At 37.7% G+C, this 26,127-nt stretch overlaps 2 protein-coding genes and 1 long non-coding RNA gene across 5 annotated transcripts in view; 1 reads left to right on the top strand and 2 right to left on the bottom strand.

Moving 5' to 3' along the window:
- The window catches only part of LOC131786794 (uncharacterized), a 43,710-nt gene extending 40,919 nt beyond the window's left edge, over window positions 1–2,791 (bottom strand). The window contains exon 1 of the mRNA XM_066163721.1: window positions 2,711–2,791. The gene's annotated coding sequence lies outside the window, so the exon portion shown is untranslated. The remainder of the gene's footprint in view (window positions 1–2,710) is intronic.
- Window positions 1,481–25,708, top strand: LOC131786793 (uncharacterized). 3 transcript variants are annotated; one of them, XM_066163725.1, is made up of 28 exons: window positions 1,481–1,558; window positions 2,729–2,821; window positions 5,889–5,976; window positions 6,471–6,876; window positions 7,704–8,092; window positions 10,979–11,104; window positions 11,523–11,949; window positions 12,393–12,793; window positions 12,900–13,028; window positions 13,395–13,580; window positions 13,929–14,111; window positions 14,234–14,488; window positions 14,927–15,121; window positions 16,120–16,305; window positions 17,109–17,297; window positions 17,635–17,883; window positions 18,210–18,389; window positions 18,808–19,011; window positions 19,285–19,524; window positions 20,291–20,527; window positions 20,662–20,868; window positions 21,282–21,767; window positions 21,992–22,156; window positions 22,805–22,969; window positions 23,240–23,428; window positions 23,894–24,130; window positions 24,558–24,722; window positions 25,221–25,708. In XM_066163725.1, exons 3-28 carry the CDS (start codon window positions 5,904–5,906, stop codon window positions 25,226–25,228), a joined length of 5,877 nt encoding a protein of 1,958 aa, XP_066019822.1. In that variant the 5' UTR covers window positions 1,481–1,558; window positions 2,729–2,821; window positions 5,889–5,903; the 3' UTR covers window positions 25,229–25,708. The 3 variants fall into 3 exon arrangements, with proteins under 3 accessions (XP_066019822.1, XP_066019820.1, XP_066019821.1); XM_066163724.1 differs by lacking the exons at window positions 1,481–1,558; window positions 2,729–2,821 and adding exons at window positions 3,653–3,734; window positions 4,893–5,090; XM_066163723.1 differs by lacking the exons at window positions 1,481–1,558; window positions 2,729–2,821 and adding an exon at window positions 3,645–3,734.
- On the bottom strand, window positions 8,612–11,005 carry LOC136279728 (uncharacterized). Its single transcript, XR_010716935.1, has 2 exons — window positions 9,994–11,005; window positions 8,612–8,901 (listed from the first exon to the last, which is right to left on the bottom strand). It is a non-coding gene; the product is annotated as an uncharacterized lncRNA (long non-coding RNA).
- Window positions 25,709–26,127: the final 419 nt, after the last annotated feature.

The raw sequence follows: 26,127 nt of genomic DNA, 5'->3' as shown, positions 1-26,127 counted from the left end.
ACTAAATTGAAATACAAAAAATCATCTGTTCAGTACCCTCTTTCGCTGATTTGTGTGAGCATTTGAAGAAGAACACACTTTCTCTAAGTGTCCAACTCAAAGTCGATTTTACTTGCAAACAGATAACTAAAATCTCGCAAATAGTATAAAAGGAAAAGTTATCATTCTCATTACATGTGAAAAAATGAAGCCTGTATTACCAAGCAGACTCAATTGCAATTACAAATGTTCATTCAAATACCCTCAAATATGGATAAAGAAATATTTTTCTGTTCTTTTGAAGAATCTCGTGCAGTATCCATTAAAGACTTTAACCTTTAACCTCTTTAAAAGAGTGCATGAGTAACACGATCGATTTCTCAACAGGCTTTTTACAAGAAAATGTAGTGTTAGATTACAAGTGTCATATTTACAATTTTAAAGGTTTAAAGAAAGCAAGTAATAATACAACCCTTTAAACAAAAGCAGTGGAACGTGGGGAAGGGGCAGAGCGAATTACACGATTGATGTCCCAACACGTTTTTTATAAGGAAATATTGTGTTGGACTGCAGCATAAGGAAATATTGTGTTGGACTGCAGCGAACAAATTAGAAATAAGTTACAATCAACTAAAATATATCGCAAATAATCATGGGCCCATACGAGCAAAAGCGACAGAAGATTTTGAGACATAGGATGGGTACGGGCTTTCTTCACATCAAATGTAATAACTGTAAAATAGAAACTTAAACCCACGAAAGGGGTTTAAATAGTTTAGTTGTTCTCCAATTCTCTCCTTTTTTTCTTTTTTTTTTTGCGTCGCCACATGCCAAAAATGATTTTTGGCTAGACTACCCATGTGAACAGCGATCGAAAGTGCAAATTTCACAGATTTTTGTCCAGCGCGCAGCGACTGCAATGATATATCTCACGGAATTCTATTTTGCTGCAAGTTACAAGATGTATTCAGTTAGTTCACAGGCAAAATATGGAACTTTACCTGAAATATTTTTCATACCAATGTTATCAGAGGAGATCCTCCTCTTCGACCTTTATTTGCATTTAAAAAATTCACCAATTTGTACCAAAAAATTCACGAAATGCAGGCGTCAATCGGGCTAAAAAAGCATATCGTGTATAGTTTATACACCAATGAAGTCACCTATTGCCTCAAACCCGCGGGTGTTTCCTCCTCCAACATCTTAAAGGCAACGAAAATCCAAAGATCATGTCAAAGATCATTTGCATAATTCTGAAAATTGGTGAAGACCTCCTTTGGACTGTTCAAACTTCATTTGCTCATCTTCTACTTTGAGAATTTTAGGTTTTCATAACAACTGAATGGAAAATAGATGCCGACTTGTCCTAAAACGTCGCATAAAACGTAATCGGTCGTGACGCTTGCGCGCTTGCGTGACTTACTTAAAGTAAACAAAGGTATTCGTAAGGCGCATTCTCGATAATTTTCGTTGAAATATCAGGTCATGAACTACTCACAGTGTGGAGAAGATCAAAATTATAGAATAGAATCTCGTCATTACAGACATATCGCGTAGCCTAAAAGGGCACACAAACAAGGTAAAATACGTTACAGTGTTATTTACAAAACAACTGACACGCATACACTCCAAAAGAATTCGTGCAGTTCCTCCCGACATTCAGGGATACATTGGAAATGTGGTGAAAGTAGGCAACCAGAACACAAGGGAAAATGTGAGGCAGAGAAAGAAAGCCAGACTGATTGGAGATATTTTCGAAGTTTTCGGAATTACAGTTGTAGTCGGATCACATGAGTAATATATTTTCAATCTATCGAGTGTGAAGGCTATTATTTAACTAAAAAACTGATTCGTAAGGCCGTAAGATAGCCTATCTGGGCTATCTGCACTAGCAATCAAAACCAGAATTCTCTTGACCAAATCAAAGGACAAATTTTGTCATGAAATGTTCTTGTCTCGACTTTTTCATCCCCTTAAAAATTGCAAAGCTGTCAATTTTTGTCAGCGCTTGATCTGCTCGTGAGACTAGTCGGTATAGTTTGCCAATGGACTCAAACTCTAGTTGCCAGGGCTCATCGTATGTCGTTTCACAGCTTTAATAAATTTTAGTCTGTTCAATAACAAGCTGGTGGCAGCTTCTACGACAAATGGCGTTGAACAACTTTCCTGCACTGCCTCACGTTTTCCTTTGTGCTCTGGATGCTAAAAAATAATTTTACTGAACTGTGTTCTAAACCCTTTTCATGGGCAAAAAACCAAAGAAAACTTTTTTCGAAGGGAAGTCGAGAGGACTGCTCTTAACGACAGCGGCGCTTTATAGAGGAACCCAAAGAAGTTTGGTCATAGTTTAGTTAAAAAATCAAACTCGTTCAGATGAAAGATAGATTAAGTTAATGTGTGTGGACTGAGGGCCGAAGATCTGCTTAAATCTACAAATATGGAGAAGTACATGACCAAAGACTGCTCCTCTAAAAGGAACGAATTCATTTTATGTATTGCTCAGGTTCTTACGTACAAAACAATTTGCGGGGGGGGAGATGAAACAAACGCCCATTTCAATAAAGATCTTCTTTTAATTTCGTACCGTGAGTTACACAAAAATGATATGAAAAAAAGACAAAGAACCCAACCAACAAACAAAAATATGAGATATTTACTGAGATATAAGTAAAACTAAATGCTTGGCGGAAACAACTCTTTTAAGAGAGAAGATTTAACGGTACCAACATACCTTTCTTTGCTTCAACAGACAAATCACAGCCGTCTAGAAGCCAAATGGATTCTCTCGAACAAGGGTTGACCTACAAAGAAAGATTGCCAGACATTTGAAACTGTATACAAGGTAAACAAGCTGCAACAGTATCTATAAACGATATGAAATCGCCTCACGTTAAATCATTTAGATCAGTCTCAGCGTTGAAACGATAAAACACCCCTTAATGCCCCCGAGTACTTCCGACACGAAAATAAACTAGAGTTAGTCATAGAACTTGATTAAAATACCATCTGCTCAGTAGTTATCAGTTCTAAAATCAACCTAGGATGCGTATTAGTGCTTCTTAATATGTAAATAACCTGAGCGGGTCGTTTTTGCATTTCTTAGCAGATTGCTTTTCTTACCTTGAACAAAACTATTTTTATCTTGTATTTCGTTTGAATCTGATATCGACCACCTGTACCGCAGTCTGGTATTTTTCTTTCACTCTTCAAATTGCTCTAATCAACTGAATAACAATGGTGCACTCTACCTTAAAGGTTTAAAGTCTCTTGCAGTATCAAGTCACTTTTTGATTCAAACAGATTTTTTTCTTTTTTTGTGAGAAATAGTTCATAAAAAGATTATCATTCTCAAATGTAAAGTGTTATGGGTTTTATAATGAAGTAGTTAACATGGTATACGAGCTCAGTTTTGGAACAAAGCAGTTTTGATATTATGTGATCACGTGATGGTGTTGTTTAGTCCAAGACACATGATCCTTTTAATACCCTTTCAGTCTGAAACGTTACCTATTTGTTATTTGATGCAACATCCTTGAGTGTTGTTATCCTAACTTTAAGTTGAAACAGAAAAAGAAAAAACATTCTGACGTGCTGTGAGCTCTGTGAGGGTTTAAGAAAATCTGGCATAGTAGTGACAGTTGCTTTCAATGTGAATGACATTGCTGTGAACACCCAAGAGGTCAATTTCGTCGAGGCAAAGTTGAACTATCTGACAACAGTTTACCAGCCAGAAACACTGAGGAGTAATAATTTTGGTAAGAAGGCTTTTCCCTTTCCCTTCTTTTTATGTATTCTAACTGGGGAATAGATAATTTAATTGTAGTAACTCGATCAATTCGGTTTTCCCCGCATTTTTCATAACGAATAATACCCAATGTTCCATAGGTGCAATTCAAGGGATATGATGGAACATGATGAAAAGTCATAATAGATCAAAGTAATGCAGTTCACCCTCTCGATTCACTGACAATCAATAGCGTTCTAATATGCCCTACTGGTAGTATTAATCATCCAACAAGGGTAGTTACTTAAAAGGACACCTTTAATAAATGAAATCTGGGTCTTAAACATGTTCACGATAGACAGTTATCTAATGATACGCAGATTGGCGAAGTTAATGCAATCTATGATTAAAGACTAGGCCCCCTTTTCCTGCTCTCCGTGACACTAAATATGCTCCCGGAAAAACTTGTCCCACTGGCCTGAAACACAAAATTACTTTCTATCTAGATTTCTGTCTCGCTCGAACCCATGGGCTCTCAGAGTAAACGGAAATCAAACATTAGTTTGGTTCACGATATGGCACATATCATAGCCCTATGCTCCTCAAACTTTCCTTCTCGTCGGAGAATACAGATTGATTCTTTTTTCTTCTTTATTTGAAAAAAATTCTCCTCGCTGAAAGTCTTGGTCTCGAACTGGAACAGTCTGGGGCGTAGGAAACCCACAATACCGTAGACCCTGACCTACAATATTTTCCGCCCCCTTTACTTTTATAAATGCAAATTTTGAAAAAAAATGAACTTTCTCAGGGTATTAACCTCCAACAATTCGGGAAGTTAGCTACGTCCCTGATAATGGCGCTACGTCTGTGGGGAGGATTTAAAGATACTTTGGCTTCATCATCCGAGTTACAATGTGAATGTCTCTTTTTTCGAAATGGAGGTCAATTGGCCATCCTAAACTAAGTGTCAGGAAGAATTGGCTTGTCTTCTCTTACTGTGACTTTGCTGTTTGTCTCAATGTCGTTGGATGGCTCTTATTTCTTCAGGTTTGGGTCTCTCTCACCCCTAGGAAGCTAACAATAGCATTTTTTACCCCTTTTGTCACAGTTTTGACCTCGAGCTTGACAGGTATAGCTGGAAAGAGGGGTCAACATTTGTTGAAACATTTTTTTCCGGATTTCCTTTTAGATCCATTCTCAGGAGTTTGCCCAACGGCATTAGTACTATCTCCGAGTTTTGACTTGGAATCATCATCAGGGCTTGCTTGTTCAAGTTTTAAACTCCAATTTACATTTGCAACTCAGGCTATAACGCTTAATTACCCTGTTATACTCTCCCACCGTCACAGCACCACAGTCTCTTTAGAAACTTACCCCCTTTGTTCAAGTAAGGCCTCTCTCTCTCGAACTTTATGCAATGCAACTTCCATAGCAATATAATTGATTTTAAATAATTTACTCCTCAAGTCGGCATCAGGCAGCTTTTCAATCAGTTGATCTCTTGCGTTTCGTCAAGATTGAGAGATTCATTAAAATTGCAAAGACGGACTCGTTTGGATGCGTGACCAGAGTTTTTCCATGTCTAGGCGGAAGGAGCATGTCGTTTGTGCGGTTCATGAGCATCTGCAGGAAAATGAGCATCAAGCCTTTGAATCAATGTAATACATTCACTATCCGTCTCGCATCAATTGGCCAAGAAGCGGGAATATCTTCGTCAACAACGTGGAATTTAACGCCTGCCAAATGAAGTACGAAAGCTTTTTTTCAGAAATTCCCTTGCTTATTATAATTAAGATATCGAATATCTCATTATAATAAGCAAGGGAGTTCCTGAAAAAAAAAAAAAAATAGGCACTGCTGGCCTTAAACGCTGCAATGTGGCAGCCTCTCCATTGACGAGCCGCATTTTAAAGAATTCTTAGTTCTACCGCCTTACTGTTATTTCGTGGTTTCTTCTGGCAGATTCTTTTTCGCACAGTTTATTCATGCCCGCTCGCAAACACCAGATCAAAAAAATATATCATTTCTTGGTATACTTACCTCTGAAAAATATTTAAAATCTTTTTTCGTCAAACAGTGGTATGGTTATTTCCTGGTAAGCAATCAGAAGAGAGCTCCACCACTGAAGATTTACCTTTTAAGCTTCTCTTTGAAGAACTGTCTCTTCCCTTTCATGATTTAATAGGCGGAAAGAAGAACAATGATGCAAGCTGTGATATCTTACCTGCTTCTTTTCCTTTTAAGCAGCAATCACGCAGTACTATCATTAAAGGGTATGTATCACTTTGGCTCTGGTTTGTATGAGAAAGTGAGTACGGCCTTTTAACGGCATATTTTGTATGATGAAACATCTGTGAGTCAACATCGGTAGGAGAAAAAAGGTTAATTTACCAGTACCAAAAATTTTCAGTGGTAACCTAGAAAAATATGTGCATCACTGTCATTGCATTATGATTGATTTGTCTAACATCCTATAACTTAGGTCAGGTATACAATGTTTTTTTCTCTTGACTGTATTTGTTAATGAATAATATAATACCTCACAATGTGTTAAATATTTGTGTGACAATCGCTGCATTCATCGAAGACGAAGCTGATTTTGGAGCGAGACGAACTCGAGGAGAGAAATAGTACAAAAATATTCCCTGTGCCTGAAAGATCAACTCTAAACATAATTAGTCGAGTAATTCACAGAGCAACTGCATTTTCAACTCTGTGATAACATGACCAGTGATACCCAAGTAATTAATTTCTGTTTCTATTTCAGGACCTAGTAAGGTTTTGCTGTTTAATGACAGTCAAAACAAGACTACAAATCTGATTGACTTAGGTGAAGAGCCGTTTACAGCCAAAGCTAAACTTTATCACTATGGAATACAGACGCCAGCTTCTTTGGATTATTTTCCTGAAGAGGACAGAGTGTATTATTCGGATATTCGACAGGGTATGATCCTTAGTGTCTTCTCAAATGCAACTTCCTTAAAAGTGTTGTTCAGTTGCAATGTAATAAAACCACTTGGTTTGGTCATCGACAAGCCTGGCAGAAATATTTTTTGGACCGACGCGGGAACTAGACGTATCGAAGTGGGTCGTCTCGATGGAAAGAAAAGAAAACTGCTGATAGAAAAGGGGATCGAACAACCTGCAGCTATGGTTCTCGACATACCGCGAGGGTGAGCATTTACCTCTCTTTTATTTAGCCTCCCTATTGGGGTGACCAATCTGTATACATATAGTTTCACTTCAGTCTGTCTTCAATACTGTTTTTACAGTTCCAAATCTGTTTCCAAATGCCACAAAAAAAAAAAGATATGACAACAAAACTGTAGCGATCAAGACTCTTCTGTTTACGATTAACATGTTGCCTGAATCCACCACATCTCGCCTACGATACCGTTTGTTACACGGTTCATAGAAATATGGACCTTACTCATGAATAAACTTTGCCATTAGCCGTCATATAGTGCGAAAGCGAATATTAATTATTGTGGGTCTAAAGTGGTGCGAACGTCAAAAGAAGAGACAACCGATCAGTTGCCTTTATCTCAAGGATCCACAGGACCCCAAATTTTCTACTGTATCATTGTTTTATATTACTTCCAGAGAAGGCATGAATTAAATGTCCGTTATGACCCTCAGCTATGACTTTGCAGAAGATACAAGCAATAGCTTCTAGAATTTTTTAGTCAAGTAGTGTATGTAGAACAAATAAGATATCGGCCGAAGCAAAGCAAATATTTAGTAGTCATACCCATTCTTCATTTCTCTCTTAAATCTTTCCATTAATGCTACTGCAGAATGTACTATTCTATAACCAATTTTACCAATTTCATTGAGTTTGCTCTTTTTAATCGTGAATTTTAGAATGTAATGTTTTCAATTTCCCCTTGGCAACCACTTTTGTCTCGTTTTTTCTTAACACCAACTGTCTCTTAGCACATAATTCTTTGCCCATGGAAAGGTATAAATGTATGATAAATGAGCGTTACTAATTTTTCAGACTTCTTTATTGGACTGATTTGGGAAAAAATCCAAAAATTGAAGAAGCTGCAATGGACGGAAGCAACAGACGAGTGATTGTGAGTGGAAACTTAGGTACTCCAACAGGAATAACTATAGATCATTCGTTGAGCCGTCTATTCTGGATTGATGCTAATTTGGATAGGATTGAAGAGTTTAGTCTTAAAACTAGACAACGGAAAGTCTTACTTGCATTAAAAATTGGCGCTTTCGGTTATGGGCTGACAATTCATCAGGATTGGCTGTATTGGTCTGAATGGGAAACCAAACGTATTTCACGAGCTTCGGCCAATGGTAGCAATATGGAGATCATGGTTACCGGACTCAAGAGACCAATGGACGTGTTGGTCTATGATCCTGCCTTTACCAGTGAGTAAAAAACTTTTTTTTTTCTGAAAATCCTCAATGGCTCTCCCTCTCCACCACTATCGGCATTTTTTTTCTCGTATTGCATGCCTAATCGCCCGCGACTAACCATGAAAATTAGTCTTTGGGAAGGCTTAAATTTCTTTTCTTTTTCCATTCTCTGTTAAGGAAATGGTACATTGTGGGATGACAGTCTCAAACTGAGATGTTGTAAATAAACAAGCAGTCTAAATGAAGACATTCGGATCATGTGCATAGTAACATGGGTCTTCTGATCCCTTACAAATGTTTTGTAAAAGCTTTCCAGGGTGTCATCTTTAAATGAAAAATTGGTAAATATTAAATGGCCTGATCTACAATCGTTTGGATTTGTGTTTTGGGGTTTAAGGCTACTGTCAACAAAATAGGATGCCTTACAGCAAAATCGCCCTACGCGCGGTGCTATGAAAGAAACCATAGAATTAATCTAAAATTCAGAAGTAAAGATTAACTCTTTATTGTAGACTTAAAAAAAATGACAAATGATGGTAACCTTTTTCTTTAATTTTTTTTTGTCAGCAGTATTTACACTAGTGATTAGTACTATATCTCATTTGAAAGAGGACAAAATTAGCTTTTCAGAAAAAATATATTTTGCCTCCAAAAATTCATGGATTATAAATCATGCTAAGAAAATGGCATACAATTTGCATAAATTATTGTACAACTTTTGACTTTGAAGCAGCCTGGGCCTGAATGGATTGGAGTTAAAGGGAAACATTTCTTAGATAAAATATTCCTTATCTTATGGGCAAGACATCCAGAGACTCTGGCTGAAAAAGAACAAATACGGAATTAATTAGAATTTTTTTTCCAAACTGTACCCCAAAACCATAAAAATTGACCCAGATTATTGAAAAATTTATTCCTCACCAAGTATTTACACAAGGGATGTAAGCTATACCTCACTTGAAACAGCAGTAAATAAGCTCTCCTGAAATGCATGTTTACTCTCCAAGAAAAAGGAAACAACCTCATTGAATGCTTTCAAACTAACATTAATTGGCATAAAATATCATCAAAATTTAAACTGTGAATTAAGTGATACCCAAATATTATAAAGTAATGAGGCAAAAATTAACTAAAGAGGTTCCTTGTTATATGGGCAACATCTCCATAAAAAATTGGTTGGAAAATAACAAATCTGAGATGTGTTACACATATTTAGTGAACACTGATTGACATACTGACTAATTAGTCTGACCTCATCATCACCCCAAGCCCAAATTTACTAATCCCTCTTGAAGTCTACAATGCAATCATTGGAACTATATTTCTTTGTTTGAGCTTCTGAAATTTTGCCTTGAAACAGGGACAAATGAGATAATCAACCTCAAAATACATAAAGCGCAACATATATAAAAAGCCTTTCACTTGCAATGCACCACCAGTATTTTCAAGAGTAAACAATTCAGAAGTGAAACCGGAAACTGTCATTTTATATCATCCACTCATTCTTGAGCATAATTTGTTTGTTTTGTGAATTTTCAGCATGTAACGAGTAGAACCACATCTAAAAAACATACACAACATATAAGATAATGTACATGTCGACATATATTCAACTATCGTTTTAAATAAAAGATTTCATTTGATTTAGTTCGATAGCACACTGCGTCATTCGATCTGTCATCGGCTGATAATTTAGGTCGTTGCGTTCTAACATTCCATTGAAGATTATTTTCTCTGTCGCTTAAAAATCATGTTTGATTATAACATATGTTGCTTTTCATTCACAAATATACATTTACAGGTTTGTCTCAAGGCAAAAAACAAGGATTCGTGCGCGAATAGTAAAAGTAAATGTTTCAACACCACATGCGTCACGCATTTAAATATCGCAAGAATGTTTATTGATTACTTACCTCGATGGTGAATTAACAGCCTTCGTCTTACGATAAATTTATGAAAGCGTCACGCGATGTGAAACAACATTCTCTTCATCCATTTATAATAAGACTGCGGTGAAAATGCGTTGATCTCTCTCCAAAATCGTTTCTTTGGACTTTGAAATTAATTTCCTTCTAGCAATATATGCCCTGTGGCAATCCCAGAAATCTTTGCGAAACGCAAGGATCCGATTGCTGGCAACTCACTCACTTGAATGCATTAAAAGGAATAGTATGGGGGAAGGAAACATGGTCGATAACAACGCTAAATATCCCGAAATGTGAACATTTTACAAGTAAGATCGATAAAAATTACTCATTCCTTGAGTGTTCGTCGTGGTTTCTGGCATTCTCTATCGTTTTCTTTGAAGCTTGCTTTGCCATTATTGTTATACCTGTCAACAGGATTGATAGGGAGTACAAAGTAAGTCCGTTAACACTCTGCTGGAGGCCTTTCCGATTGACACTTTTCGCTCTTCGTACAGGAAAATCTTTCAGTCGTATCTCGCGTTCTTTTCAAGATTTTACATTTTTTTTCCCGGAAATTTAAACTTAACTATTTCCTCTAACTGAAGAGCAAAAACACGAAATTTTCACCAGATTTTGTTGATAGCAACCTTAAAGATGGCCATTTTGCGCTTTGGAGGGCGCGAAGGGATAAAACAGGGCAAGCCATAACGACCTGAAAATGATACCATATTTTTTAAGACAATTTGAACTTCTTAAAATAGAAATTAAAATGATTGATGATAAAGAAAACGAGGGATCGGTTTTTTGCTCTTTGCCACTTGAGGGAGCCCAGGGATTATCTCCTAAAACGATTTCGCTCGGAAGTCCTCGTTTAGTGATATGGAGTTGTGACTAAGAAGCGGGCCAGGAAAAAGGCATAATTATTTTTTTCTTTTTTTTCTTTTCGGAACGTATTTTCTCTTTTACTTTCTAACTACTGTTTTAATCTTAGTAAGCAGCAGTTGTTCCTTGAAAAATGGATTATGTAGCGATTTTTGCTTGTTAAACCCGGCGGGATATCAATGCAGTTGTCCAATAGGAGTCCCTCTTCTTCAAGATGGAAAAACATGTGATCATGGTGAGTACAAAGCCAAATCGTGTTGTGTTGTGAAAGTATCCAAAAATGGTATTAATAATGGTTCCTCGGCCTATTTAGACAAAGAATTGTGGGTAGTTGACAATTTAAACTACTTTATTCGGTATTTTACAAATAATACCATTCGAATTATTTACAAAAATAGCGAGCAATGTCTACAAAAATAGCCGAGGAGGTATTTCATTGATTAATAATTTTTTTGGAATTGCGTGATTGATCACGAAGCGTGCACTGTCGCCGTAAGATGGGAATGAAAAATTATTCACGGCAAAAATTAATGTCACGTCTTCCTGAGCCTTATGGATGATTTAATTTCGATATATGGTAAGATTTCACGTTGTTTTCTGAAAAAAAAATTATTTTTATTTTTTTTTAATCTTGCCTTCATTTGGGTTTACAGATTTTTTTAATGAAGCAAGCTCGGACAATTTTCTTTTGATTGCTGGTTCTTATTCCGCTAAAATATACAAGATACCACTCGCAGAAACAACTGAAAGGTCGTGCAGCCCTTTGGATATTAGGAGTAGCATCACATATCCGATCGCTCTTGATTATGATCCATTGGAAGGTAGAGTTTATTGGACTGATGGTCGATTAAAAGCCATTGTTCGAGCGTTTCTTGATGGGTCTTCCGTAGAAGTAATTGTGCGAGAAAATATCCGAACCCCAGATGGCATAGCAATCGATTGGGTGGCAAGAAATCTTTATTGGTCGGATGCTGGAACGAAAAGAATAGAAGTTTCAAGACTTGATGGATCATCTAGAAGAAGCCTTATTACTAGAGACATTGACAAACCTAGAGCAATTGCCCTTAATTTTGGAGGAAGGTATTTTTCGGTTGTATTTACTAGTAAAAGCAAGGTAATCTTAGATATTTGATATCTAGTAAACTAAGAGAACAACAATTCCCCCCAAATGATTTATCTAAATATTGATATTTGCCAGTCCATGAACGATTTTGCCCTATTTTCTTTTCAATCTTCTTTTTAATAGAATAATTATTAAAAAAAAATCAACCTTTGCTTCGATAGTGGTATCAAAAAAAGTTCCAAGATAAGGACTCAAAAGATTGCCCTTCTCTTTTCTTGAAAAGCTACGACAGTTACACTTCACACTTTGTTTTAGATTCATGCTCCTGCAACTTAAAACGACAACGTTGAACCCCTTGATGACGGAATCCAAATTTCATTGAGCAAAGAAACCATTCAAAAAGTTTGTTATCGGACATTTACAAAAAAGAAATTAAAAAATTATTTATACTTTCTTGCAGCACGATGTTTTGGAGCGACTGGGGATCAATGCCAAAGATTGAGCGTCTTAACATGGATGGCACTGGAAGGGTTGCGCTAGTGAGCTTTAAATATGCCTGGGTGAACGCACTCTCCTTAGACACCGAAAAAGGACACCTATACTGGTTTGAAGCCTTGATGAGAAAAGTGGAAAGGATTAATTTTGACGGAAAAAATCGTCGATTTATTATCTCATTCCGCCATGCGGTAAATCTTTTTCCATTTTCATTTGCCGTTCGAGGAGAAATTATTTATTGGACTGATTGGTCCAAAAAAGGGGTGGCTCGGTACAATCGCACCTCAAATCAAGGTGAGCTGGTCTGGAGAGGCTTAGCAAGACCAATGGGCTTGTATCTCCATGATTCTCAAAAGCTGTATCAAGGTATATGAACTATTTCAAAAGAAATTTTTCATGATCCCCTCCGTAAATTAGATGATTTTAGACAAGATAGATCGTAGGTAACATCTTGACAATCATTTGATTCAAGGGACAAGTAAATGTTCACATTTAAATGGAGGATGCAGTAACCTTTGCCTACCAAACCCTAGTGGCCGTCAGTGTTCCTGTCCTGAAGGAGTCAGATTTGTACTTGGAGACCCACACACCTGTGAAGGCGGTGAATGTTTGTTTCACTTCTTTTTTCCAACAATTTTAGTTTCATATAATAATAAAAAACAAAATAAACAATTTCTTGAACAGCTTATTACGGAAGGCAAACCTGGTTTTCACCAAAGAAACTGGTTGAAATTTGCCCGCTGAGCTTTAAAATAAAGAAATATCTTTTAAAACAATACTCCAATGTCAAATCGTTTCATTTTCATTCATTTCAAATATGATTTTAGCAATTGCGTACATCTCTAAAGTTTACTTCGAATTTGAAAAAATTGCGTTTATTACTTAACGTAGTGCTTAAATAGTGAATAGCCAGATTTTTAAAGTTCGTAGATGTGATATCATTTTTGTTTTCGTTTTTTTGGTCTAGCTGTGAAGTGCCCTTCCCTTGCAACACCTGCAAATGGCATCCGACAGGGCTGTCAGGGAAATACCACAGAGGACTACTTAACCACTTGTAGCTTCGCGTGTTCTACTGGATATTACGGCTCTGGCTCTAAAGTTAGGAAGTGTTTACGAAATAGCAGTTGGAGTGGGCATGAATTTACATGCCAAGGTACTTCGAAATAATCAAGGCCAACTTTGCTTCTCTATTCCATCCCTCCTGGTGATCCAACCCCTGGATTGTAGTTAAACATGGCACAATGTGACAAACCGGCTTGCCGAGAATTGATGGGGTGAAGTGGGAGCTGAGACCATTGAGCTGCGAGTTCTCAGAGGTCTTTCTGAAAGCATTATTAATGAACTCACGCTTGCTACCTGATCGCCTGATTCATGCTTGTGTGTGCGTCGTAAGATTTCTATTCTATTCTTTTATTTGAAAGTTAAAGAAGAATGATGACACGTAAGCATTTTCCTATTGTTTTACAAAGCCTATAAAACGTTTTTTTTTTAACCGAATTAGCTGTCAGATGTGGCCCTTTAAAAGTACCCGTAAACGCACTTCTTGTCACTCCATTTTGTGGAAAAACCTTCGGAGCATATTGTGTACTTGGCTGTCGATACGGATATGCAAGCAGAAATGGAAACGTCACTAGATCGTGTTCCCCATCGGGCAAATGGATTGGGCAGGTTATAAATTGCAGAGGTAAAAATAAACTGAGAGATTAATGAATGCTTGAAACTCGCCGCAAATAATTGCAAAGATCTTCAAATCTTTGTATAGATTTTTAAATGTTTGTTGATCTTACAGTATAGATTCCTCCACAGATGTAACTCCTCCATCATTTGGAAACACCTGCCCTTCAAGACCACACCTCGTATTTGCAAGAGTGAATGACTTCTCGGCTGTTGTGAATTGGATGGTACCTGTTGCCAGAGACAATTCTGGCAATCATCCCAAGATGCTGGCAAATTTCAAGCATCCTCCACAAAGGTTAATGGAAGGCACTCATCTGATAATCTATAGTGCAACAGACACTTCAGGGAACAAAGCAACATGCAGCTTTGTTATCAACGTCACAGGTAAGTGATTCCTGTTATGAAAGACAAATGTATGCTACGTATGAGTTCAACTTGTACCTTTCGTTGAATTCTACAAATGTTAAGCACAACAGCCTTTATTTGAACCGGTAAACTAACCCCTTCAGTTTCATAACTTGCTTGAAACCTAGCTGATCGTCAATCCCACCAAATTAATTGACTGAATACCCAGATTATATTGCCGAACTTTGCCTCTTCGGTATATAACAGTGTTTTTATGAAGATGTCGAAGGTCTATATGCAGACGAGTGACCTATTTTTAGGCCTGTTGGGTTTTGTAAGACTTTTGCCAACTTTGGAACACCCATCTCTACCCTAAAAAATGATTACAAACCATTAACCATGCTTAAAATCGTAACTTAAGAAGCAGATCATTGCTGAACAGAATGCCATGTGATCAGAGTGATTTAATTTCTCCAGTAATTTACTGCAAAAAGCTGAATATCCCACCTGAAGGTCCTTTACGCGTTAGTGACTGTGGCTACCACAATGGAGCTCAGTGTTTGTTTTCGTGTGCAATTGGTCATCGCTTACGAGGTTCGTCAGCCAGTAGGTGCATATCTGTTGGTGAAGGACCCTCAGGCATTTGGAGTAACCCTCTACCGTCCTGTGAAGGTAAAATAAAATGTATATTGAGCTATAATTACTATAGCCGTTCCACTTAATAAGGAAGAAAGGAAGAAAACATCTAATGAAGTTATGCCAAGAGGCTCCAACTTGTATAGGCAATAACATGTTTTTGGGCGCAATTTGATGTTAATATACTCTGGTAAATTTTTAAAAGACAAAATTGCACGAGCCCGAAGGGCAAGTGCAATTTGAAGGTGCTTATTATACCAAATTGCACGATACATCATGTTGTTACTTGTTGATAATGTACATGAAAAAACATCACAGACAGTCTTGACAGATATAAATTTTGGCAGCGCGCACGCGTTAATTGGTAATTTGCACTCGTGTTACGACTTTCCACTCGTGTTACATGAGAATGTACTCGTTTTTAGCCAATCAGATGCGTGTAATTTTTTCAAATACAGAGTAATAATAATAATAACAATCATAATAACAATCATAATAACAATCCGCATAATAATTAAGGCGGAGCTCGCAGAGCGTAGCGCCATAATTATACAAAATGGTAGTAGTAACCTACCCAGCCGAAAAAATTTGGACTTATGATCGTACGACCGTACAACCGTACGACCGACCGTACAAGATGCTACTTTTAACATGCGTGGTCAACTGTACCGCGGGTACGCCAACGCCACGGCTTTGTCCAATAGTCTAGTGTTCAGGTTCTCAGTAAATAAACATAGTGCTTCAATAAAATTTTAAGATTAAACTATTTACAAATAATAATATTTATCCCTAAATCATTGTTGAAAGTTATCCCTGTAAAACTGTTCAAACCGAGCCAATCGAGCAAATTTTGCCGTTCTGTATCATTATCTATTATTCGTGCGAGTGATAAATATAGCATTCTCGTTTTCTTATCCTTATCTTAATTCACCTTGTTTAATACATTCGCACAGCGCCAGTATAGGTGCGTGGTGACAAAAGTATTTGTGCAAGATATGCAATATACTGATTTATTCTTCATTATCTTTCCATAGCTATCAAGTGCCAGTCTGTCCCTTCACCAAGAAATGGCAGAAAAACTGGATGTTCGGGTAACACTACAGAGCTTTATGGCGTACGATGTAGTTTCTCGTGTACCGTCGGCTTCCGTCTGTTTGGCTCTGTATCGAGGCACTGCTTAGAAAACGGAAGTTGGAGTGGACAAAACACCACTTGCAAAGGTAAATGGTTTTGAAATGTGATATAAATGGGTTATCAGGTTGTTATGAAAATTTCAGTAACGCTTAAGAAAACTTGAAAAGCCCATACCTATGGTTTTCTTCAATAAACCTTTTTAGAACAGTTACGGTATTGGCGGCGATTGTGCGTCAAGCACTTGATAAATGAAGTCGATTAATTCTTTAATTTTGTCACATTTTCCCCTGAAGAGTGAGTTGATCACGAAACAGGTTTGTCGGTATGAAAGCGTAGTCTATTTGTTTTTTTCCCCAGCTCAATACACACGCACATATATATATATATATATATATATATATATATATAATATGGATAAAATATTTCTAACGCATTTTCATCTCGCCTGAAAGTAATGTCACACTCAACTGTATTTCTTTGATATTTACAAATCAAACTTTTTACCTACCTACACCACGCCTTGTTTCTCTTTATGTTATATGTACAGATGGTCCACAATTTCTTTTCTCTGCCTTTGTTTTAAGGAGCAAAGACGAAAAAGGCACTTTAGATGCCAGGAAAAGAACTGGAAATATAAAAAAGTATTTCAAGGATTTTCCGCAAAAATTTGACATCGGAGAAACTAAAGGTGTAATTCGAAAAAAGACTTGCATTACGAATGGGATTGATTTTTTTAGATTTTATATCCTTGCTCGTGATGTATTGGCAAAAGATAATGTATAAATCTAATAATAAAGTGCTATCATTTGTATGATGACGTTGTTATGTTATCGCGGCGTTTTGTTCATGTGGTGTATGCCTTAACTAGGTTCTGTATGATTCCTTTCAGCCATTGAATGCGAGGCTCTAGTTCCTGCCAAATATGCCACTGTTTCACCATCTTCGTGCCTTACAAGGAGTACGTTCGGCCAAGAATGTTCTTTTTCCTGCCAGGAAGGCTTTACACTTGAAGGAACGGCATCCAGATTGTGTTCCTTCTTTGGAAATTGGACTGGAAAAAACGACACCACTTGCAAAGGTAATGTTATGTTCTTCAACTACGTACTTCTCTGTGCTTAAAGAGAATAAGAAAATGGTAAATTTTGATCTTAGTAAAGTAATAGAGAGGTGGTTATCTCATTCTATCAAGATCGCGGACAGAGAAAAAAATTCTGAGGAACTTCCGACCTTTGGATTTCGCGCTCGTCACTAGACAAAATAAACATCTTTCTTTCAGTTTTTCTTTTTTTTTCCCAGTTTCTTAAAGGAGTTAACATCACCCCTCGGACGAGATTGTGATTCTCCCTGGCCAGGGAAGTCATAACGAAAACCAGCATAATTTGAATTTTTAATTAATTTCGAAACTTCCTTTCAAGACTTTACTCCGCCAACGTTTAAAGACTCGTGCCCCGGCAATTTGGTATTTTACACCGATGCGTGTCAAGACAGGGCCACCGTGTCATGGCCAGAGCCAGTTGCTACTGATAATTCACAAACCGTGGATATGACGTATCCTACAATCAGGCCTCCCATTAAACTCACAGTCGGTCTCTATAAGATACTCTATTCAGCAAAGGACACAAGCGGTAACAATGCAAATTGCAGCTTTGTTGCGCAGGTTGCAAGTAAGTGTGTCGTTCTTAGGAATATACCACGTAATGACTGGCTTTAGTAGCATATATACGATTTGAATCACGCAGACATTAATTATAAAAACAATTCATCTCGCTGGTAGTTGCTGATAATTTTTGGACTTTCTTTAATGTCGTGCACTAGTAATTTGTTCTCAATTGCTAACTTCTGTTGTACGACTTCGCGATTATCACTTAGTAGACCCTCTATACTTCTCTTTGTACGTTGATGCCCATGAAGCCAATTCCCGAAACCATCATTGCCTCCGGCCCGCTGCTCATCATCTTCGCAAAGAAAATATTATGTTTTCTTTCTCCAGGAATTTCATGCCCTAAACTTCAGCCACCTTTGGACGGGACCATAACTTCAACTTCATGTGACTTATTTATGGGATCGACTACTTCGTTCGCATGTAATCTAGGCTATCATCTTGCTGGATCGAGGACGCGGTCTTGTCAATCAAATGGCACTTGGTCTGGAAACACAACGTTTTGCAACAGTAGGCAACTTTTTAATGTTTGATTATTCGATCCGCCATTCAAAGGTGTATTGCCATTGAAAATGTACTCTGCATAGACTTCGCTGCGTTTAATGTGTGTTGGTATGAACGGAGTTTTGTTGTTGAGTGTTACTGTTATGGTGCGATTCTCAAATTAAGCTTTCGTTTAAAGAGGCAGGCAAATATGAAATGGCAAGCTTTATTGACTAAAATGAGCTGTTAAAATGCTTTAACCTTCCCCTTCTTTCAATGAAATTTAAAAAGATTTTAAAACAGTCTCTCATGAATCTTAATCGGGGATTGCTTTGGTTCTGCTTATGCTTTGGAACGAAGGGATTTTTAGACTTTAAAACGTTCATCTCCTCAATAGATTTCATATTATTGTCTGCATATACATAAAACTACCTTTAACCTCCAGTTGTTAAATGCCCTGCGATAAAAGTACCTGTTCATGGAGATGTAAGTCCACAGGTCTGCAAATCAGTGTCTGGCGTACAATACAAGACGAGATGTCTTTTTACATGCGATTCTTTGAACGGCTACATGCTAGAAGGTCCAAACAATGTTTCTTGTCAAGAGAATGCCTCATGGAGCGCAGACGAAATGGAAACCGTCTGCAAAGGTAAACATTTTTATGGCTTTCTTTTCTGAGATTGCGTGCGGAAGTGTGAGGCACATGTAGGAGAGGTGTTCTCAGTCCTAATAAAATGATTATTATTGAACACATTATGAACCATACTACTCTTTGTTGAGCCAAAACATAGTCTTCTTTCAGTTTTGTTCCAACAATCCTCTTTGCTAAATTCAATGATAAGAGGCCTAGGACGATAACACCTTTGGCATCTTCAGATCAGATAAAAGAAACATAATTAAACGTTTTCATCTACTTTTGTAGACATCCAGACACCGAAAATCCAGTGCCCTTCAAATATCGTGGTTGATGCTGAAACCAATAAGTCATATGCAAAGGTTAATTGGGCTGTTCCAGTTCCAACTGACAATTCCAACACACCCATAAAGGCTGTCGGTTTGTATCCACCACAAAAGATAAAAGCGGGTCGAACAGAGATAACTTACTACGCAACAGACTCTTCTGGGCTTAGCACACAATGCAGATTTACTATTCTTGTCAAAGGTACTAATCTCTCATTAACTAATGCGAGCTAAGGGTCTATCGGCCTACCCATTCCGTTATAAATAGCTAATAACCAGATAGAGGTTTAACCTTACACGCTTAATGTGTCCGAGAACGCCATTTTTCTCCTCTTCAGGGAAGATAACAGAGGAAATCAATATAAATAAACATATAGCATATATAAGATTTGAATCATGCAGACATTATAATTAATTATACAAACAATTCATCTCGCTGGTAGTAGCTTTATTTTTTGGTACCTTGGCTAAAGGAAACTTTTGAAATGATTTTTATATCTCTTGGACACTGGTAGTTTTGATCTGTTCGCATTCGTACCACTTTCCAACTCAACCGTAAATATTTTTTTTAGACTATATAAAAAATCTCGATCTGTAGTTGCTTCTATTAATATTTGCAGCTATCAATTTTTTAATGCTATCTCTGCGGTGATTTAATTCATTTTTGCTGGGATATTAGGGGGAAAGAGCTTGACATCTTGAACTCGCTGAGTGGAAGACACCAAGAGTTTTGGACTTCAAAAGCTTTTTCTTAAATGTACCACTATCTTGCTGGTATAACTCTGGGAGTATTCCTCTTACTCACTCCAAATTGAACTCTAATTATGATTACCAAAATGCTACGCGCATACTCTCACTTGGTGGTGTTTTCATCATCTTGGAGGTTGACCTATACGAGATTAAGGCACACAATTATGACCGTGCGACTAAACTAAACAACACTTTATTTATTTCGCCTTAATCTACAGACACACAGCCACCAAGATTTCTTTCATGTCCGAGTAATATGCAGATAGTTTCTGGGAAGAGGTGGAGTGAGATCGCATTACCTCCAAGTTATCATACAGATAACGTCGGTGTCGTTTTATTTACCTCTAATATTCGGAACGGTAGCGACCTACAATGGGGAGAATATAAGATCATATACACCATTTCAGACGAGGCTGGAAATACTGCGAATTGCTCTTTTCATATCAACATAGCTGGTGAGTACACTTACATCATTGTTTGACCTGTCACGCAGGCGAACGAGCCAGTCATACTTAATAAGCGGTAGCTAGGGACATTATTGAAGGAAAATACCTAACTCACTAGAATGCATTTTACTTTTCCGTCTAAGGATCTTCGTGTGAAGATTTACCAGCACCATTAAATGGAGCGAAGGCTTGCGAAACTTGGCTCGTGGGAATGCACTGTACTGTTCATTGTAACAAAGGATATGGTTTTGCTACGGATCCTCAAAAGTTGTATTTCTGCACTCCCACAGGGCGGTGGGTTAATGCAAGAGTTAAAGGAAATGAAAAGCCCCACCTTCCCGATTGCTCGAGTATGTATATAATTTTACATGTTTAGGCAATTTGCCAATGAAAATAAGAATTGTTCATACACTGTCCTGCTTTTTATCCTCTACTGGATATTTGCATATATAACCTAGTCATTATCACTGTCACAGTCACTCTCATTGTCCCCAGAACTTAAAAAAGGTGGTAATTGCCTTACAGAGTGTATTGATTAAATTAAGAAAAAAAGGCTCCCCTTGTGTTGCTAAAAGGCCATTGACTCCCCACCAGCCCCTATATAGTCAATAAGTGGTCCCTAAATTCTAGGGAATAAAACTCTACAAGAGCTAGTGAGGAATTCTGATAAACTGAAGAGCTGTAAGATAAATTAGCTCCACTCCACTTTTAGGCTATGCTTTTGAAACAATTGCATTCAAGACATTTATTTTATCCGTAACAGAGAAGCAAAACCCGACGGATGTCCGCGTTGAAGGAAGGGTCCAGTATCTTACGGACAAGTGTGACGGAGAAGAAAGTAAGAAAGTTGTGGCAAAGAATTTTATAGCTCTGTTTAAGCAGCACCCGATCGGCCTTTTTGGCGGCTGTCTCCGCAATGACAAGTGCAAGATTGAAAACGTGAGGGTTGAATGTGGAACAAGAACAAGCTCGCGAAAAAGGAGAGAAATTTTCAAAACAAAGAAACCTCCAAAAACTTATCTTCGGGTGGAGTTCACTGTTACTGTGCCACTAACAAATACCTCTAAACAAGAATTAAACAAAACTACTGACGAGATTTCTCAAAACTTTACGTCCGACCTAAAAAACATGGACCTGGGCATAAATATTAGTGGGGTTGAGATGACGCTTGACAAGACCATACCGCCTGTTATCGCTGTCCAAGATTATGTCTGTGACAAAGGACAAGTGAAAATCGGGAGCCATTGTGGTGAGTTTCTTTACAATCTTTTTCTTTTTCTTCTTCCTCTGTTATCCTACATTTTGTTTTCACCCTCATCTTTGTTGGAAATAGTACACCCCTAACTCATTGAAAAAAAGTTCAACGAAGAGTATTTATCAGTTCGAGCCTTTTGGTCACGTTAGGTAGTTTTCAGCGACTAAATTAATGTAGGAGTCCAAGTACCATATTAACTTAGCTTTCTTACTTTCCAGTTAACTGTCCGATGGGCCATTTTTACAATGACAAAGAGGATGTATGCGAGAAATGTCCTGTCGATTACTACCAGGATAAAGAAGCCAAGTCTTCGTGTGTTCCTTGTTCTAAAGGAACTTCCACCCTGGGACAAGAGGCATCAAAATCAAGAAAGGAATGTTTAGGTATACCATCCTTGTTGTACTTGTAGCAACAGCTAAGCTCCAAAATAACAATTAACGAACGAGCAGTAGGCGTGTCTTGGCTAATGGGTGGGACTTTACAGGTCGTCTTCAACGACATAGTAAACTAGGGAAAACCAAAGTTGACGGTTATCGGAAGACTACTTTAAAAGGGCGCTTATTCAGCTTTTTCATTGAAACAAAAGTAAACATGGTACATATGCTCGGAACTAAGATATAGAGACAATTCTTAACCGTTCAAAATTGGCCTTTGTCTAGTATCCTTAACAACCCTTATTGCATTGTATATATTGCGTGATCTCACCCGCTCATCAATGATAAAGAATGTTCAGCAGTTGCATATGAATGCATAATGTAACTTTACAACTCCATATAAATGATTCAGAAAGAGCTAGCAAACTCCTCAATGTGATACTAGTGAGACTTTTGTAAAAACCTTGTGCTAGTTGCCGCTGGTCAAATATAAATGTGTATATATATATATATATATATATTCTACGCGCCAAACAAAGTAATCTTTTAGTGATACTGGCCTGAGAAAAAACCCAAAAAGACCCCGAGAATTATAACAGAATGAAAACTGGTTGGACAGTGTTTCATCACTGAACTGTATCTATTTCCATTATTCAGAAAGCTGTCAAGCCGGCCATTTCTATGATTTCGATAAATCTTCCTGCCAGAAATGTCCTGTGAATCATTACCAGGGTCGAAAGGCCCAAGTTTCCTGTGTACCTTGTCCTAAAGGAACGTACACTCGCGGAAGGGAAGCCTCCAAGTCACGTCACGATTGCCATGGTGAGTTACATTTACTTTGATGTTTTTCATTTTGCTGCTGCTTTCTACACCTTGACAGTAGCCTTTTCCTTTTATTATTTGATTCCATCTCTTGAAGCTTATCTCAATACGCACAGGCGATAACCATGCTTTCCTATCAACCTAAAAAAATACTTCAGTCATTCCAAAAGAATACGACCTCAGAGCTGTCGGTTGTTCACTTGACTGAAGACAATCACATGGCATAACTGGCATTCCACCTAATCTGTTTTGTTTCGGTACTTTCACCAGGCAAGAAATGTTTTGTAAAAAAACCACCCAAAAATGGGGCAATTGCCTGCACAACCTGGTCGCTTGGACGCTATTGTACACCATTTTGTAACATCCGTTGGGATTTTCCTAGACCAGTGAGTGTGTTTGGGGTTTGGTTTTGCAATGAGAGAGGAATATGGGCGCCTAAACACTGGCCTAATTGTTCAAGTAAGTAGTATAAATCATAAAGTAATACGAATTCTCTTGAAAAGCTCGAACTTGACTTAAGGACACAAGTTATGTTTTGAAAACTTCATGATGGAATGAGCTGCAGCAATTCCAATTCCAAAACCTTCCAAAACGCCATGCACTACTCACTGTAAATCGACATTGAAGATTATAAAGAGCTTGTGCTTCTTACCCTCGAACATGCTCTCATCGGTATTATGCAGTTTAAATCAGCAAAGTAGAGAAAAAATTTAATAGTCATTTTATCTTTCATATCCAAAACTGCGTTGCCTTAAATTGCTCTTGAGTGATGTGAGTTTCAAAGGGATCAATTTATGTTTTGGCAAAAATTCAGTGATTCAGTGAACGACAAACGACGTGAGAACTGAACTCAGAAGTTGCTACGCCAGGGATAGCATTTGCAACCACTTGCTAATGTTGAGTAATGCGTGAAATCTCTCTCAGTGCCATACCAGCCAAATACATTCAAAATGGCGGGTGGGATGAATTATTACAACGGGGATTGCAGAACCCCTGAAGCGAGGTCACAAATACAGCAGCAGTTCATACAGGTACTGAACTCATCAGTGTTTCGAATGGTCTGCCAACTTCCTACCTTTCGTGACAAGTGCAAGGCTGGGAATGTCGACGTTGAGTGTATTGGCGATGACAGTAGCATTCACACTAAAACGCCAAAAGCAGGTAACATTGATTTTTATTTATTTGTCCGTGATTCAATTTTACGTAGGAGGAACGTCGGTTTGGGGTGCATGCTTTGTAACAGTGGAGTTTGACTTTCCTTTCACCGGTTAACACTATGTTATTGAACAAGCTTCTTCCTCTTCGTCTTTTAACCTTTTGTGCCCTGATTGGTTTTTTAACGTGAATAAATCTCTCAGTGAGAGCTGGCATTTCCTATTTTACTCTCACTCCGCTAAAAGTCTTTTAACCATGCCTTGAAAATGTTGTCCAGATTCTCCAACTTGCCGATGATAAAAATATAAACTATGGAAAATAAACAGTGTCCTTTAATTTAATTGAAAAGTCACTCATGATAACAGGTATGTTTGAAAAATTATGATCAGCCATTTCTTTTAACGCTTTTTCTTTTCACTCCTATACAATTTAGTGGATTGCCAAGCTGGCCATTTTTACGATACCAGCACAGCACTATGCCAGAAATGTCCAGTGGATCATTACCAAGGTAAAAGAGCCCAATCATCTTGCATTTCGTGTCCCAGAGGAACGAGCACTTTGGGAAAAGAAGCCTCTAAGTCACGCTATGCGTGCCGTGGTAAGTCGTCCGTCTTACATTGATGGCATCTAGCGTTTTAGCTACAAAGGTCTTAAGAAATACAATGTTGCCGTGGGTCTGCTCAGTATTAGATCAGAGTTGACGTCAAAATGTGGTGAGAATGAAAAACTTGCAGTCGAAGTGCGGGCTAGCATAAAAACATCTGAACAGATCACCCTTATTAAAAGGAATGTCATAATTATTATCATTTCGTATTACACGTGGAAAGTGACAAGGTAACAGTCTGGAAAGCTCCGACCACCCTTGAAAACAATGAATCTAGTCTTGGACTACCACATTCTGTAGGACCAAAATGCTCTTATCACGCTCTCGTAAGATCTATCTGCTCTTGATATGAACCATCCTTTTTATTTTTCTGATTTAACTCCCTGCTGTAAGCTGTACAACTATGAATACAATATTGCTTTTTTGCTTTTGGTTGTGTGACTGCCTTTGCCTTATCTTCATCAAGCTGATAGGCCTTTTACACCTTTGCAGAAAAATGAGGGCACTGCCAATCCTACAGCCTCTGGAACTGAGACCACCAGAACCATATAAAGGCGTGACAAAAGAGAAGATTAGGAAAATCTAACAGATAATGAGAAAAATTACTCCAACTCCTTAAATTTTTCTAGTATCATTTGTAAAGAGCTGTTAGTTTTTTGGCAAATCCGATGCCAGTTCATAAATGAGTTGTATCGTTAAATTAGTTTTGATCCGCATATTCGATGAAGAAGTCGTTTAGTTTTTGACGCTGATTTCAAGTCCGATTGAGCTGATGCCCTTAAGCTGCCTCCTGGAGCGGAAAAGAAGGATCAGTTTTCGAGCTGGGTTTTACGAAACGCTTGCTAAAGAAGAACTTAAAAGTTTCTTGATTCCAGTTGAGAAATTAAACGATAAATAACGTTATAAAAACTCATACAAATTAAAAAGTGGTAACCACATGTATTTAGTCATAAGGTCTTTACGATAATTAAAATCTTGATTCAAACCATCATTCTGTTGATTTGTAGATGCTTTTTTTTTTAATTTATTAACTCGAATGTGACAGTTATTCTACTGAAAAGAATTTTCAATTTCAAATTCGAGTTGCTATTGGGTAGTTAATGTCATGAGGCACTCCTAATCTGGAATTTCCAACAAACAAATTCAGGTTTTAAAAAAGGCAATAATACGTATATCAGCTTCCTTCAAAGGAAAAAAGAAGGAACAATAAGAAGAAAGAAGATAATCACTGTCACTATTTTCAATATGATTAGTGTTATCAGCGAGACAAAAGTCAGAAAAAAACACTAAAAAGAGAGGCAAAGGAGGGGATTGGGGGATCAAGGAAAGTGTCTCCATAGTATCGTTTATGATTGGGAATCACTCGGTGTGCCGAAATTTTCCTCAATAACAACAAAGC

This window comes from Pocillopora verrucosa, chromosome 3 (assembly GCF_036669915.1).
Source record: "Pocillopora verrucosa isolate sample1 chromosome 3, ASM3666991v2, whole genome shotgun sequence".
NCBI classification, from domain to species: Eukaryota; Metazoa; Cnidaria; class Anthozoa; order Scleractinia; family Pocilloporidae; genus Pocillopora; species Pocillopora verrucosa.
This window is presented reverse-complemented; position numbering and strand designations above follow the sequence as displayed.